This window comes from Cyprinus carpio, chromosome A7, assembly GCF_018340385.1.
Source record: "Cyprinus carpio isolate SPL01 chromosome A7, ASM1834038v1, whole genome shotgun sequence".
In the NCBI taxonomy this organism is placed as follows: Eukaryota; Metazoa; Chordata; class Actinopteri; order Cypriniformes; family Cyprinidae; genus Cyprinus; species Cyprinus carpio.
Window position 1 is genome coordinate 12,244,705 of NC_056578.1, and position 17,242 is coordinate 12,261,946.

Here is a 17,242-nt window from a genome sequence, read left to right on the forward strand (position 1 = left end):
ACCCTTTTCCCTTTCTCTGTTGGGTTTCAGGTTTGATTTTCTTTTACTCTTTTAATGACATGCCTTAACAGTTCAGTTTTGCCTATTAAGGCATACTTTAGATGTGTAAAGCAAAAAAAAAAAGTGTTAATAGTCAGCGAGACTAGCTCTGTGATAGTAGCGTGTGATTTTATTTAATAAACCCTTGAAACATAGTTTATGAACCTGCAAAGTGATTTATATAACATTACATATGATCCCCACAAAAGACATGCAATTACTTCTTGGTTTTAACTGGGCAAGTAATTCTGATTATACAACCTAATGTTAAAACAGTGCTTTGCAGTTTCAATATTAGAGGCAAATACTGTTTCCAGGTCAGAATTATCAAATGTTTTCTTTTTTGATCTCAGAATAGACGTGGCTGTGCAGAAGTACTTTTACTAACACATGCTTGAGTGTCAGCTTCAGCTGTTCCTGAGCTAAAGATCAGAAAGGATGGGATTTGCTGGTGTAGGTGATGCACGCCATTGTCTTAGAAAGGTATTGCTCTTTAAAGATGATTAATTGTGTAAGGTTTGAAGGTGAGATTAAACTAGATGATGCCTAATGTTTTTACTGATATGCAAAAATCCATGTTTTAAAATGTTAGTGGTGATAAAAATAAGTTTCTTATATTTATTGATTTAGTGTGTGAAGCAGCAATACTGTATTGATGATTGTCACAGAGCTGTGTGTTCATGTTAAAGTGATCAACTGAATAACAGTGGCATTGGCTGATTCTAAATCATAAAATCTTACGCTAGTCGTCCTTGCTTCCACACACATCTGAGGTGGATGTCTTTTGAAATTCCCAGAGATACAACAATTCAAGAAAGGTCATAAGAAACCATTGACAATAACGTTTGAATATTCATTATGTAAATAGTTTTTTGGGGTTTCTGGTTTGTTTGAAGAAAAACAATAAATACTTCAGAATGAAGCACTTGTGTGAACTTTTATTATTATTATTAAGCATTTGACATTAAAAATTAAAACTAAGTTACTTTCACAAACTGAATGTAACATATGTGTGTTGAAGAAAACTGACTGCTGTGTCGTAAACTCAATGAGTACGGGATGTTTGATAATTTTTTTGGTGACTGATCATAAAGTAAAGTACTAGACAGGTATGCCAAACCTTTATTGCAGAGGTTCTCAACTCTGGCCCTCGAGGTCCACTTTCCTTCAGAGTTTAGCTCCAACCCTAATAAAATACACCTGAACAGGCACAACAAGGTCTTTTACGATTACTAAAAAAGTTACAGTGAGTTTGATCCAGGCTGGGGCTTAATTCTGTGAGGATCAGAGTTGAGAATCACTGCCATTAAGGTTTTTATGGCCTTATGCTGCTTCTCATGTCTGACCAAAGGAATGTTCTCACTTCATTTGACCTCAGATTGGATCTGCCGCCACAAATACTATTTTAAACGACTGTGACAGGCACAAATTTATCCCTCACTAGTTTGTGGAGTCCTTTGGGCACAGCAGAAATTACTGGCTCTTTTGAGATTTTCACATAGAAACCATTCAGTGTAAAAGTGTGTGCCCATGTCTTCTGTCTCCAAGCACTATTAAGTATTTGACACATCTTGCACATCTAAGAATGCGTGTAGGAATGATCATCAGAAATGTTTGTTGAATTTAATTTTTTTTTTTTTTTTTTAATTATTCAACTTTCTTTGCAGTACTTACTGTCCACAGTATGTTGGTGGTTTATCATGCTTGTCACATTTCTGTTATGCATTCTATAAAACTGATTTTTAACCCAGTGTTGCATTAATAATAAAGTATGTAGGCTACAATGGTATTTTCATAAATATGTTTTGGTTGTCTCCTTGTTATCAGTACTTTGACAGCCAAATGAAGTACAGAAACCAGATGTTGAACAAACAGGGTAAGGTTTAATGTTAGAAACTCACACGATTTACAATTGTCCAAATTTTGTGTGCAAATCAATGGTACGCAAAAACAGAACATATAATCAAGTATAAGTAAATAATAAGTTCTTATACCATAAACAAGATGCAGCAATGCGGGGGGCACTCAAATATTTGCGGTCAATGTTGTTAATCAATGACGATTTATATAAATCACGGTTCTTGAAGTCTTTCCTGAGATTATCTCGCAAATATCGCGAGAGTCAGGTGACCCGGCAACTACGCAGGCATGGCGGCGCCCTTTGCTTACAAACACGACGCATGAGCTCCTGTGTATTGTAGGTTCATCGCAATGCGTTTGTAGCTGAGATGCTCAGAAACTGTCATTTGAATTTATTAAAACACAAACACTGAGGAATTTTGTCTGATTTTTAAGATTAATAGCACAACGCGACTGATACGAATCAAAGAAACAACAGGTAGAGTAACGTTTACTCTTTTTTTTTCAGTTGCTATTGTACACTGAAAAATATTCGTAATTTTAAGAATACAACCCTGAAGACCTGTTAATTTAGACCTGATAACTTATATATATATATATTTAGTCATTTAGCAGACGCTTTTATCCAAAGCGACCTACAAATGAGGACAATAGAAACAATCAAAATCAATAAAAGAGAAATGATATGCAGGTGCTATAACAAGTCTCAGTTGGCTCAATGCAGTAAAGTTACACGTAGCAATGTATTTTTTAAACCATATAATAAATAAAAAGATAGAATTGAGCTGGCTAGTATTAGAGGCCTTTTTTGGTTTTGTTAATTGTATAATAAAAAAGAAAACAGATAGAATACAAAAAGATTAGAGAAGCTAGTGTTCTTTTCTTTCTTTTCTTCAAGAAAACAAGCTAATAGATAAATAGAGTGCAAGTCTTAAAGGGGCATGTTTTTTAAGAATAAAATTAGAATAGACTGTGATAGAGTTAGAGGGTCAAATGAAGATGGGAGAGATGTGTTTTTAGGCAATTTATGGTTATAGATATCTATATCTATATAGATACATATAAAAGAATATGTCTATTAGATTTATCAGGACAGTAGCAGTTGTAATTATAATTTAGCAGTTGTAGTTTTTGGAGATATTATCTAATATATAGGATATATGTAAAATTATGCATTAGTAATACATAACTTATTTACTTATTTAAACTTATACATGTAAACTTATACTTATACATAATACATGCATCTTTACAATAAAATATTTGTTAAACGTTATATATTGTTATATATTGTTCATATTAAATGCATTTTTATCAGTAAAAATAAAATAAAATATTAAGTTATTAATATTAATATTTTATATTACATATTTAAGTAATTCTGTAATTTTGTAGTAAACCTAATTTAAAATATGTGTGTGTGTGTATATATATATATATATATATATATATATATATATATATATATATATATATATATATATATATATATATTATAAAAGAGTAAAAGAAAATTAGGAGAAGTTCCTGCCTGACGCATCACTATTTGTTACAGTTTACAAATGATAAATTATTTTGATATCAAAAGGGAAAGGATTCCTAAGGTAGTATTTTCTTTTGAAACTTTGATATAAATATAGCAGAAACTATTATTTTAGTTGGAATTTATGGGTTTCATAAATGAGTTTCATTTTATCATACGTGATGTCACTGTTTTTACTGTTTTGTAATATAAATAATATGGTTTACTACAAAATTTTACAAGCTACTACATATCTTCTTTTATATTGTAATCAGATAACTGTGAATGTGTAAGCTTATATAATGTGTGTGTGTGTGTATATATATATTATATACTTATATATATATAAGTATCACTGCCAGTGTATGTAATCTGTACCTGAAATTATATAAATTGTGCATGTTCCACAGGCCACTGAACATAGGGATACCTCTGTAAGCGGGATGTCCGGTGCAGCTCAGAGCAGTGATGGTGGTGCAGGACAGGATGCAGAAGCTGATGGAGAACCTCCTCATGATGAGGCTTATCATCAGGGAGAGATGGAAGGAGAAGAGGAAGCCCCACCAGCAGCAAAACAGCCTCGACTGGAGCAGGAAGATGTAGGTCTTGATTTACAAATGATACAGACAGCTGTGGTGCCTTCAGTGGACACGTGCGGGAGCCAAGGTGCTGCTGGGACTTTAGAGGAAGGTGAGGCTGTTGTCTTTTTTAAAAAGCATGTTCTAACATCTGATCTACAGCATCCTGTTTGGCACACTGTCAGTATGACCTTCTGATGTCTTAATATGTGATATAAACTCCATATGTGGTACTCTTGCCGCCATATTTAAAGAATTACATGGATCTTGTCCTTTAGTCTTTCATATGCATCCAATTTTATAGTTAAGCAGCTCTCTGTAAGTGAACTGCTGGTTCCTTCTAAAAATTTGGATGCAACGTTATTTTTCTTGGCTCTGAAATGAAATGATTGAACTGTTCAGAGGTCTTTTTTTTTCATGGTTCATCACATGTGAATGCCATTGAATGTTGTTCACTCGTCCAGTATAACTGTCAGGTAACATCAAAGTAGAAAGTAATACATTTTACAGCAGAGAATAGTGCTTCAATTCATTTTATTTAGTTAGGTTTTTAGTAAAGATGGATCTTAAAAATTGTAGTTTGTTTACGATACAAGAGGTGCCCTGCTTTATGTAAAACTTAAAAGATTTTATACATCTACTAATATGACTGAAGTCTACATATCATGCGAGTGTGCATAATATAAATATTTAAATGTTTTACAAACAGAAATTGTAAAATATATATATATATATATATATATTTTACAATTTCTGTTTGTAAAACATTTAAATCAGAACAACATTACTGACACATTAAATTAGAACTAATGGAAAAAATTAATGTACACTTTGTTATAAAAAAAGGGTATGTTAACTTATTTAGATGTTGGGATTCGGTAAAAAAACTGACCCTGTCACAAACATACAAGTTAATATTTGGCTTATGTCGTGTTTATTAAATGAAATTTGTAGGGTGTGAAAGGAAAAAATGTATATACTATAAATTAAGATTTGGACAACAGATACTTGACACAAAAGTATACATTTTGTCACATCGTAATAAAATATTACAGCATTAAGTTCTGTATGTTAAGTGTTCTTACTTTATTATGCACGTTAAAGATATTTAAAGGATTAGGTCATGCAAAAACAAAAATTGTGATAGAGAAGACTTTTTCTATACACACAAGTCATATTTTGTGATATGTTTGAAGCGTAAAAGCCATAGTTCCCATTTCTTGTAATTGTTTTGAAAAGAGCGACCCTTACATAGCTACATAGAGCAACATACTTAATTTTCTTATCTATGGAAGAAGGAAGTCATGTTTAGAGCGACAAGGAGAGTAAATGTTGACAATATTTTGAGTGAACTACACCTTTAATTGCTCAACAAATAGAGATGAATATTGCCTTAAATTATTGCTGACAGTTTTCCTCTTTTCCCAATTTAAAGCAACACTATGTAACTTTTTCTGTATTCAAAATTTGCAAAATGTATATAATGAGTGAGTACATCATAAATTCATCTACCAAACCGCCTTTTTGTTTTATCCCAAGTCACTACGGTACATTTTATAATAAGTGATTATTTTTTTCAATATTGCAGCCTGTTCGGGTCGTCACCGCTGCGGAGTAACACATACCTGCGTGAATCGCCATAGACATAAACTTGGAGAAGTAGCTCCGGTTAGAATGTTCTTCCGCGGGATGCCTGCAGTTCTCTTTATTAACCGCTAGAGTGCTAAAATTTACACAGTGTTGCTTTAAAGTCCATTTCAAATGCACAAAAAATAACAAAATTTTCCAAATTCTGTAAATACAAGTACCACAATTTAGAGTCTTAGTTTACTAGTCACCTAAGGTGTCCATGTTAATTTGATTCTGTCAGTTGCCTGTCATCAGAGTCAGACTGATGAATCAGGACAGACTGTGGGACCTGAGGAAGTTGAAGGAGATGTGGAATGGCATCAGAACGGAGCAGAGAACAGAGAAACACTCGGACCAAATGAGGAGGACAGAGAAAATGAGCCTGAGAAGAACAGTTCAGAAGATAACTCTGCTGAGCAACGCTAGTAAGTGTACCGCTCATCTTGAGCTGCAGTGAAAGGAAATATGGTGGGAACAAATGTGTTGCAGTGGGAAAGGGATATTTTCAGCTAGTCAGTGTATGCTGTCTCTTTGCTGTGTTCACAGTCCAAGCCTCGACTTCAGCCAGAACCCTCAGATGCTGACGGGCTCCTGGGTCGAGTACACCCGCACCGCTGAGAATTACCTCAGAGGCTGCAAATGGTGATCGCTGATGAAAGCAAGCTGTTTACGATGGCTGTAGACTATAATGGTGCTAATGCACCATCTATCTCTCTTCATGACGTCTCTCTGCAGGGCTCCGGATGGTTCCTGCATTGTCTCAAACAGCGCTGATAACATTCTTCGTGTGTATAACCTCCCACCGGAGCTGTACAGCAGCCATTGGGACATGGTTTCTGAGATGGTCAGCCTCTTCTAGAATATCATATCACATTTATCTACAAGTAAATATACTAAGCTGAGATCAGTTCCCTTTGTATGTAGAACTGACTTTAGGCTAGTGTTCAAGACGATAAATGTCTCGTGACACAATTTAAATATGGATTCTACTTAATGCTGGCTTCTTCATTTTGAAAGTCTGGAGTGAAAGGATCACTTTTTTTACTTCCAGACCCTTGATGTACTTATACATATATAAACAATCTGATTTGCTGCATGCAGGATATGGGCCCATAATGGTGTTGCTTCTGTTTGTGTGCACTCAGAGTCCAGTGCTGAAGATGACCGAAGGAGACACCATCTATGACTACTGCTGGTTCCCCAAGATGACTTCTATGGACCCGGACACATGTTTGTAAGTTTTCCTGCTCTCCTAAATCAACAGTTAAAAGCATCAAGCAGGTTTTTTTACAACCTTCTTTTTTTCACGTTTTTTTTTTTAATTTTTATTATTATGTTGTCATATATATATATATATATATATATATATATATATATATATATATATATATATATATATATATATATATATATATATATATATATATATATATATATATATATATATATATAATGTAACGTGTTTGTTTTATATACATACACATATATAAGTGTGTGTGTTTGTGTGTGTATATATATATATATATATATATATACATATTTAATCATTCAAAAGTTTTAAAAAAGCTAACCAAGGCTGCATTTATCTGATCTGAAAACTGCAATGTTGTTAAATATTATTACAATTTAATATAACAATTTAATATTTTTATTATATATATTATATTTAACTTATTTGAAGTCGAATGTTTTTGTAATAATATAAACTTTTTTATTATTTTACTATACTTTTCATCAATTTAGTGCGTTTTTTCTTAATAAAAGTTTTACTTTAGTAAAAAAAAAAATCTTACTGACCCCAAACGTTTGACCTGTAGTGTATTTATTTACAAAATAGTAGTTTTCTAATATTTTCTATGATGTCTGTTGCCTTTGGGTTAAGAACAGGCTTTTCCATTAATTATGCTGTTTGGAGAATCACTGTTGTTGTGGTTTGTGTGTGGAATGTTAAGGACTGTGTTTACTGGGTGGAAACCTCATTAATAGTGGTCATTTTGTATTTATCTCAATAGTTGTTTTGAAAGCTAGCAGGCAAGAAAAAAAGCAGAACAAACTGTTGGCTATTATCCATTCAGCAGTGCTGCTGACAAAATCGGACCTGTGTAGCAGTGCCCAAATTGATATGCAACATCACATGCTTTATCCTGTTTGTGCTGCAGAGAATAATTGTGTTGGGCTTCTCATTCAGTTCATAACGAAATAAAACAGGCTCTACGTGCCAAGGTTTGTGACCCCTGATCTAGAGGAGGATCACTAGAAGCCTTTCCCAATATTTCTGGTGCTTTTCATTTTACAGAAGTACACTGATACTTAGTGAAGACTAATGTAATGTGGTTTTAAAGGAATAGTTCACCCAAAGAATGACATTTTTAATTAGCCATTTGAATCAAATGGTCAAGTTTCAATCACTGATGTCCACACACACATTTTTACAGTCTCCATTGGCTGCTTTAGAAAGTGGCCCAGTTAATTCTTTCCAGAGACATGGCATGTCTTTAAGGAGATTGTGTTTTGTTTAATTAAGCTGCTATTGTTCTGGATCAGCGATGCTTTGTTTCCCTTCTGTTATGATCAGTGCTGATGAGCCTCGTCTCCTTCTCTGGCAGAGATTGTTGGATTCAACCCAGAATGAAAATTTCAAGGCTTGTGTTTGAGTCTCCTCATATTTCCTGCACCTTCTGCGAAAAACTGTTAGTTCTGGCTCTGAAATATGACTGATGTTTGCACCGTGCCTAACAACATCCCTTTAGTGTGTGTGTGTGTGTGTGTGTGTGTGTGTGTGTGTATGTATATAATGTATATGAAAATGCAAATTATCATAAATATTATTTATTTATCATTTATTAACATTTGCAGAACATAAAAAATGCATTACTTTTAAGTGAACCTAAAACAATATTCACACAAACCCATTATAACCCAGTGTTCTGTCAGCTCTTTAAGCTGTCAGTTAATTTTTTCCATTAATTTATTTTGCACATTAATTTTCACAATTAATACAACAAGTGTGATCATATACTGTTACTCTAGAGAATGGTTGTGGGAAAAAGACATTAGCATAGCTGCTTCAGGAAGTGAAAACTGATGCTGTGTTAATAATTTCATAGAAATTGACTTGTTATTTTTCCCAGCTCTGTCTCTCTCTCTCTATATATAAAACACTGTCGTGTGTGTGTGTGTTATGGTAAACTGAAAGTAGTGCTGGAATTGTTTAGGGAGGATGTAAGTGGTCTCTTATTCTTCCTCTCCTGTCCTCTGTCACTTCAGTTCTCGTTTAATCATGTTCTCTTTGATGGTTATGTTTTTTGTGGGACAAAAGCCAATGGAACAGAAATCAGTCCAAATCAATGCCAGTCATCACGGATAGCTGCGGAAGGTTACTAACGAGGGCTCGTTAACTGTGGCATGTGCTGTTTCACCCACACGCAGTATCAGTTCTGATCAAACGTTGTTTGGCATTACAGAATCCGCCCTGCAGCGACCGAAAATGACAAAGAAAAGGAAGGAATGACAAGTTGTGGGTCAAGGACGAAACTGTAAACTTGATAAAGAACTCATAAAGATGAAGAGGATGAGGTTAAGGAAGTCAGATGAGACGTGCTCAGTAACAGCTTGTCATCTTCTGTCTGGTGGCAGTGATATTGTTTACAGGTATAACTGAAGCATCGTGAAACGCAGCAGTTTTCGAGTAAAGCTCTTCCAGGCATTCGTAGCGTGATGTTCTGACTGCTGTCATTGGCTGAAGAGCAGCTTGAATGTCCGCAGGGGTTGATCATTATCTCTGACTTATGATTGGCTGTTCCCTCCAGGGGAGGTGCTTAGTATTCAGGTCATTTACTTCCTCCATCTCGACTCAAGTCATTTGGTGTAGTTTCTCATTATACACTTTTAAACGATGTTGGCCTCCTGTTGAGACAGAACGTCAGATCTGTACTTAAGAGAATGGTTCACCCAAAAATAGAAGTTCTGACATCATTTACACACCCTCTTGTCATTCCAAACCCATCTGACTTTAAACTGTGAAACACAAGCGGAGATCATTTAATAAATATCTGGCCGGGTAGACTGAATGCAATGGCAGTATATGGTGACTTACTTTAATGCTTAATAAAGTACCTAAAGGTGCGGTGACATTTACTGCTGTGCAGTGAATGTTCACACACAAAATCTAGTCATTTCAATAGGAACCCCTACGATTGGGAATATGAATGTACTTTAACTTCCTTAAATGTGTGGTCACATTAGTAAAATTTAGACATAAATGGTCTGTAATCGATAACTTAAAGCACAGCACACAAGATTCAAGATTCAAGATTTTTATTTGTCACATACACAATTATATAGAGCATATATAACCAGCAGTGAAATGTGAGTCAGGTCTGCTCCATGGACAGTGCAATTATTAAAGAATACAACACAGATGAAAATATACATAAATATAGCTATTAAAGAATGAAATAAAAGTAAACAATAAAAATATAAGAATAAAATATTAAAAAAAAATGTATACTGTAGAATTAAATATATAGTGGAAAGTAATGTGCATGAAAGTAAAACTGTAGTCTTAAATATTAAGATACACAGGGATGCACAGGGATGTTACTTTCAAACCAAGCAGCTTTCTGTTGGTCAGTTTGGTCAATTCACATGAACAAAATCTGCACAGGAAACTTTCATACGCTCATGCAAAATTTCCCAACAAACAGGAATAATAATTATTGGAATAATTTGATTTTGTCTGCAAAATTCCGCCGAGCATTGATTAATGTGACCACACCTTAATAATGTGAGCAAAAAATTAATGTGACTTGCTGATCTTTTTCCAAGTGTTTTGATTGAATGTTTTATAAACAGCTCAAATAGTTCTCAATGTTCTGAAATCTTTAATTTAGGTAAAAAGCTGTTTAATTAGTTTGTATTCACACTTATCAATGCTAAGTCATCACAAAATAAAGATTTATGCTGATATACCTAAACCTTTTGTCTAGGGATTTTCCAAACTTTTGAAGGGCACATACTCGCATGCCTTATTATTTTATCTAGCAGATGATGCCATCCTTCATTTCAATTTGTTTAGCTCTTCATTTGTTAGATTATCTGTTATGAATGGGTCTTTTGTGTTGCGGGTTTGAAAGAAAGCCAGTCAGACTGTCAAGTCTGGTGTTGCAATCTCTTGTTTTTCCCAAAACAATAGATTTTGGGGGGGGTTGAGGTGGGTGAAGTTTTAAGATTTTGCAATATATTCCAGTTTCCTTCATTCTTTTCTTTTCCCTTCAGCATTGCCAGCAGTAGCCGGGACAACCCTGTCCACATATGGGACGCGTTTTACGGGGACCTCCGAGCATCTTTTCGACCCTACAACCACCTGGATGAGCTGACAGCGGCCCATTCACTGTGTTTCTCTCCTGACGGCTCTCAGCTCTACTGCGGCTTTGACAAAATAGTCAGGGTCTTCCACACCGACCGTCCTGGGAGAGACTGCGAGCAGAGGCCCACCATGGGTGAGGGTCCCTCTTGGAGAGGAATAACCACTATATCAATCACGCTCACTCTTCAAACGCTTCTTAATCGGTGTTATTAAGATGGCTGGCTGGCTGGCATGGGTGTGGAATGCCTGCAATCCTATTTCATTTCTTTTTGTTTGTTTGGGTGGATTCGTTCCAAACACATTCATGGCGGGAAACACATATTTGGCTTGATTAAGCTAACATGGCATGCATGGCTCTGATCTAGACAGTGGCTGTGGATATAATTATCTTAGCATGTTTGTAGTGACTGACTCATTCATGGTGTTTCAAGACTGCTATTGTAATTATTGGTCTGGATGTGACACAAAAGATCTTTGTTCAGACTGATGAAGGGTTGAAAGATGCTGCCCATTATTATATTCAGTTTTTAATCATAGATGCAAATGAAAAGAGACATTTTTTCTTAAAATATCTGACTCGATTGGATAAAAACCTTCAAAATATATATATAAAATAAAGCTAAAAAAAACCAAACAAACTGATATTGTGAAATGATAATATAGTTTCATCTTTATGTTCTGGTTGGATGAGCCACATACCAAGTTGTCATGAAGCAGTTGATATACATACACTACCTGTCTAAAGTTTAGGGTCAGTTTTTTTATTCAATAAGGATGTGCTCAATTGATCAAAAGCGACAGTAAATACATTTATAATGTTACAAATGATTTATATTTGTAATAAATGCTGTTCTTTTGAACTTTCTATTCATATTAGAATCCCAATCAAAAATGTTTTCAAAAAAATATCTTAAAATAACTTTTTTCATCAATGATAATAAGAAATGATTCTTGAACTCCAAACCAGCATATTAAAATGATTTCTGAAGGATCTTGGGACACTGAAAACTGGAGTAATGCTGCTGAAAATTCAGCTTTGCATCACAGGAATAAATGGCATTTTTAAATATATTAAAATGGAAAACCATTATTTTAATATTTTTTTTAATCAAATAAATGCAGGCTTGGTGAACATAAGAGACTTCTAACATTAAAGAACCTTTTCTCCAAACGTTTGAACAGTAGTGTACTGTACACCTGTGATTGCACATCAGTTGAACTCTATATTAATGTGGGAAGTTGCATCCTTTGACTTAGTAAAGTCAGCTTCTTCCTTGCCTGGACCAATTTCTTCCTCTTCAGTTGGATCTGTAGTTTCTCATTATTTAGTGATTCTTCATGGATTTGTAATATGAAACCAAACTAATTACACTTAACTTTTGTTCCAGTTTTTCTTCCTCTCATTTTATACCTCCTCATTCTTTTTTTGTCAAGAAACAGGGTCAGACAGGCATTATCTCCTGTATTGCCTTCAGTTCGTGCCATTCCATGTACGCCTGTGGGTCGTACTCTCGTTCAGCCGGCCTTAACTCCTGTGAGGACGGTTCTCTGCTGGCTCTGCTGCCCGCTCAACACCACGGAGGACTAACACACCTGCTGTTCTCACCCAATGGCTATCACATGTACACGGGTGGGCGCAAGGTCAGTGGGCTCATATGTGCTGTCCTTCTGTACCTCACAGGTTTACTTTGCCAAATTCAATACGACAAATACATCCACCAATTAGAAACACCATTATTTTTTGCAAGTTTTGAATTCTCCAGCTAATGTTATGCATCACTGCTTTCAGGACTCAGAGATCCTGTGCTGGGACCTCAGAGATCCGGGAAAAGTTCTGTTCTCCATGCACAGGAACGTCAGCACAAACCAGCGGATCTACTTTGACCTGGACCAGTAAGATAAAGATACACAACTTTACTAAAAACGACAGCATAGTATTTATACCCATTTATGTTTTGCTTATGTTGATATTTGTGTGTCTTAAATAGATCTGGCCGATATCTTCTAAGTGGGGACACAGATGGTGTGGTGTCAGTGTGGGACACCCTCACAGCGCCACCAGATGGGAATGAGGAGCCACTACAGCCACTGCTACAGTTTCAGGCACACACCGATTGTACTAATGGCATCAGGTAGAATCAGCATCATTTAAATAACATGTAGAAAATGTAGGAGATTAAAAACTTAAAGTGATGTATAAAATGTAAAGTTCACGAACTCTTTTATGAATAATCACCTTTTATTGTGGCTCAGGAACTAATTTTCCTAATTTTAGGAATACTAAAAGTTGTTTGCAGCAGCATTTCTCTGTTTTGGGTTTGTCCCCTACACAGCCTTTTGTGTCCTCTGAAATACATTTATTAAAATTAGGGAAATTATCATTTGTACTTTGTCCTAAGAACTTAAAAAGCATATTATCAAATCAAATTGAGGTCAGTAAGGTTTTTTAATGTTTTTGAAAGAAGTGTCTTATGCTCACCGTGGCTGCATTCATTTAGTCAAATATTATTACAGTTTAAAATAAATGTTTCACACAATGTGTCACATGATGCTTTAGAAATTATGATGCTCAAAAAAAATCTTATTTTGTCAAATATTGAAAACAGTCATGCTGCTTAATATATATATATATATATATATCACATGATCATTTAGAAATCATTCTAATATTCTGATTTATTATGAGTGTTGGAAACAGTTCTGCTGTCTAATATATTTGATGAATAAAAGGTTAAAAAGAACTGCATTTATTCAAAATAAAAAAACATTTCTAATAATATATTTTCTTTACTATCACTTTTTATCAATTTAACACATCCTTGCTGAATAAAAGTATTGATTTTATTTAAAAAAAAGAAAGAAAAAAAAAATTACTGACCCCAAATTACTGACCAGTAGTGTATATTGTTATTACAAAATATTTATATTTTAAAAACATAGCTGCTTTTTTTTTTTTTTTTTTTTTTTTTTTTTTTACTTTTTATTCATCAAAGTATCCTAAAAAAGTATCACATGTTCTGAAAAAATATTAAGCAGCAGAACTTTTTCCAACTTTGATAATGAATCATCATATTAGAATGATTTCTAAAGGATCATGTGATAATGATCCTAAAAATTCTGCTTTGCATCACAGAAATAAATGATAATTTAAAGTATAATAAATGTAAAAACAAATATTTTAAATTGTAATAATATATCACAATATTACATATTTTTTCTGTATTTCTGATCAAATAAATGCAGGCTTGATGAGCAGAAGAAACTTCTTTCAAAAACATTAAAAATAGTAATGTTTCCAATGTTTCCAAACTTTTGACCTGTACTATATATATATATACATATGCATATGTATATATATATATATATATATATATATATATATATATATATATATATATATATATGCATATGTATATATATATATATATATATATATATATATATATATATGCATATGTTTTTAGTTTCAGTTAATGTTTATTTTTTGTTGACACTTTTGATCAATTTAATACATTTTTGCTGACCAAAACCTTTTATTTCTTTCAAAAAAGAGAAATCTTACTGACACCAAACTTTTGAACGCTAGTGTAAATCTAACTTGTGTGTTTTAAATGAAAACAAATCACTGTCCACAAAACTGATTTCATTACCAAGCACCAACAATTGAGTTTTCAGTTGAGACACCATTACTTGTCATTAAGATCACACGCAATATCAAAATATCCACACATAATACCAATCCACTTGATTGATGGATCAAGGCAATGATCAGATCTCCGTTCCTGCACATCACATATGATCATTGTTTTTAATATAAATGAAATATTAATTGCATTTTTCAAGATGTGCCCCTAATTGAAGGATGACTTGGATACTGTCAGTAGGGCTATGTTTAATATGTTTGCCAGAGCTTGCAGGTGACCGCATCGCATCTGTAACACAACTGAAATGTAAACATCTGCTACAAAGATAAATGAGTAAATATTGCTAATTTTACCTGCTTCCTTTTCTTGCTCTCTTATTTCTACAGTGTGCACCCTTTCATGCCATTGGTGGCTTCATCCAGTGGTCAGCGTAAGTTCGGTTGGCCGTCCAACAGCGAGGACTCTGAGTCTGATTCAGACGAGGGGAATGTGATGTCATCAAACGGCGTAAGACAGGACAATGCTCTGGTGCTGTGGTGGGCCGGCCCATTGGGCTCAACCAATGAGAGGGGGCAGGAGGAGGAGTCAGCAGTTGTTGAGAGCTAGAACTTTTGATTGTAAAACTGCACTGCTGATGACCCATAATCTACTGCCAAACTTATAATACTGTTTGATTAGGTGAAGGGTAGCATCAGTTTTAATTGTAGAATAGTCCCTTTTTTAAATCCTTACATTTTTTGCAGTGTCCGTTTTTTTGGCATGTTGCTGGGTTTGTAAACCTCTATCAATGAATGTCTAAAAGTCTAGACTGAAGTCCTCCAAAATCCATAAATTTAAACCTGTTCTGACAGCATATTACAATTCGGATCACCTGGAACACTGATCTGAAATATTAATAATTCATTCATAGATTTCATTTTGTTTGGACTGGTCCCTAAATTGATGTTTGCGTTGTTTACCAGCAATGCTTTCAGGATGCCCTGTCGTTGCTGGAGTGTGATGCCTCTCAGGTTTCTGATGTAGCAGTACAGCCTTTTCTCCGATTTGCATTTGGTTCGTTTTTCTTTCACCATGTAAAGACGGTTTCCAGGAAACACTTTGAGCCTTGTCTGGGACTTACTTTAAGCACTGTCAGTGAACACAGTACAGTTATTTCAGGAGCAGGTTTAATCCCTGTACGAGATGATTTTGACAATGGGAAGGCTATGTGTGATGGCCTGAGACGGTTTATCTTATGTTAAATGTGCCATGGAGCTGCAGTGGGCAGCTGTGAATATATTTTTGTAAGCCAGTAATCTGCTTTATTGTGTGTGAATGTGGCTGGTTTCCTGCCTTTCAATGGGCCTCATTGCTTTAGCTGAGGCTGCACATTCTCTTTTATAATAACCTGTGTTTATGTTTGTTTGTGTATGTGTCTGAGAGAGAGAGTGCCTTTACATATTCTATTTTAGCTGTCATCTTGACACAATGGTGTACATTTTTACAAATGTACACTTTTTACAGCTTTACTTTGTGTGTGTGTTTTATGCCTGTAATTTACTCTTTAAAGCAGTGGGTTTGAATGTTTGTGGCTTGCCAAACATGCTCTAGTCAGAGTGCTGAATATCATATTACATTCACTGCTGAAAGCTTCAGTTGTTTGTGATGCGTAATACAGATCATTTTTGGTACAGTTTCTCTGGATTGTAAGCCACATCATTCAGGTCTGCTTGTGGTTCTTTCTACTTGGAGAAACTATTTGCAACAGGTGGATCACTGTGGCTGAAAAGATTAATAAACATGTTTACATCAAAAATGTCATTGTGTTTCTGTAATTAATGGTGTTTGCAAAGGCAATAGTAATCACTCTTACTATTGCTTATGCTTAGGTGTGTAACTAGCTGTATTTTTCCTGTGTACATGAATGATATGCGGATTTTCAAAGCAATCGTGGGCCTGATTCACAGAAGTCTTCTTAAGAAAATATGTGAGAAAGTTTTTGAAAGTTCTAAGAAATTTGTAAGGATGTTCCTAACTGCAATTCCTTAAGCATTTTGTAAGTATTTTCTTAAGAGCTTTGTATTGCAACATACTGAAAACTATTTAAACTATGCAGATATCAACTAACAATAAGTGCTTCAGCTCCAAGAGTCTGCATCTGAAGACAACGTTAAGGTGTGACATGGTCCCAGGTGGCATGGCGGATGTTCTGCTGGACGAATCTGATGTTTCTGGTTTGGCTATTGATAAGCCAGTTCTTTACAGCAGAATCAAATTTGTTTCATAATGGATGGATTTTCATTTAACATTGACAGTTATTGAACTGACTTGCACTCAATAATGACACTTGTCTTTTTTAGAGCTGCTTTACGTAATTTCTCTCATATTTAAAGAAATTTGTGTCATTGTTATTTGTTGTTTATTACTTTGAAGCTGCTCTGAAACTGTATTGTATAAAGCATAAATGCCACTTGTATGTGGGTGCAGTGACAGGCAGTTGTTGAGTGTGATAAGGTTCTTTGCTTTCTGTGTGGGTGAAAAGAATTGAGAATGATGAGGTCTTGGCAAAGCTTGTTCCTCACAGGGATGAACAGCATTTTTTTTTTTGATAAATTCAGTTTCA

General features: G+C 34.6%; 1 protein-coding gene across 1 annotated transcript; it reads left to right on the plus strand.

Annotated features, from left to right (window-relative positions):
- The first annotated feature begins 2,148 nt into the window (after positions 1–2,148).
- On the plus strand, positions 2,149–16,435 carry LOC109046633 (telomerase Cajal body protein 1-like). The gene is made up of 11 exons (XM_042759709.1): positions 2,149–2,377; positions 3,832–4,111; positions 5,870–6,053; positions 6,175–6,270; positions 6,364–6,472; positions 6,774–6,862; positions 10,906–11,129; positions 12,426–12,637; positions 12,786–12,889; positions 12,985–13,128; positions 15,027–16,435. The coding sequence occupies exons 2-11, from the start codon at positions 3,865–3,867 to the stop codon at positions 15,244–15,246; spliced, it is 1,629 nt and encodes a 542-aa protein (XP_042615643.1). The 5' UTR covers positions 2,149–2,377; positions 3,832–3,864; the 3' UTR covers positions 15,247–16,435.
- The last annotated feature ends 807 nt before the right edge of the window (positions 16,436–17,242 follow it).

What these genes read in the sequence shown, in the direction of transcription:
- LOC109046633 (XM_042759709.1), top strand. Translation starts at nt 3,865, where the DNA reads ATGTCCGGTGCAGCTCAGAGCAGTGATGGTGGTGCAGGACAGGATGCA. An exon ending in ATGGACCCGGACACATGTTT is followed by an intron (nt 6,863 to 10,905) that starts GTAAGTTTTCCT and finishes TTTTCCCTTCAG; the next exon opens with CATTGCCAGCAGTAGCCGGG. An exon ending in GATTGTACTAATGGCATCAG is followed by an intron (nt 13,129 to 15,026) that starts GTAGAATCAGCA and finishes TTATTTCTACAG; the next exon opens with TGTGCACCCTTTCATGCCAT.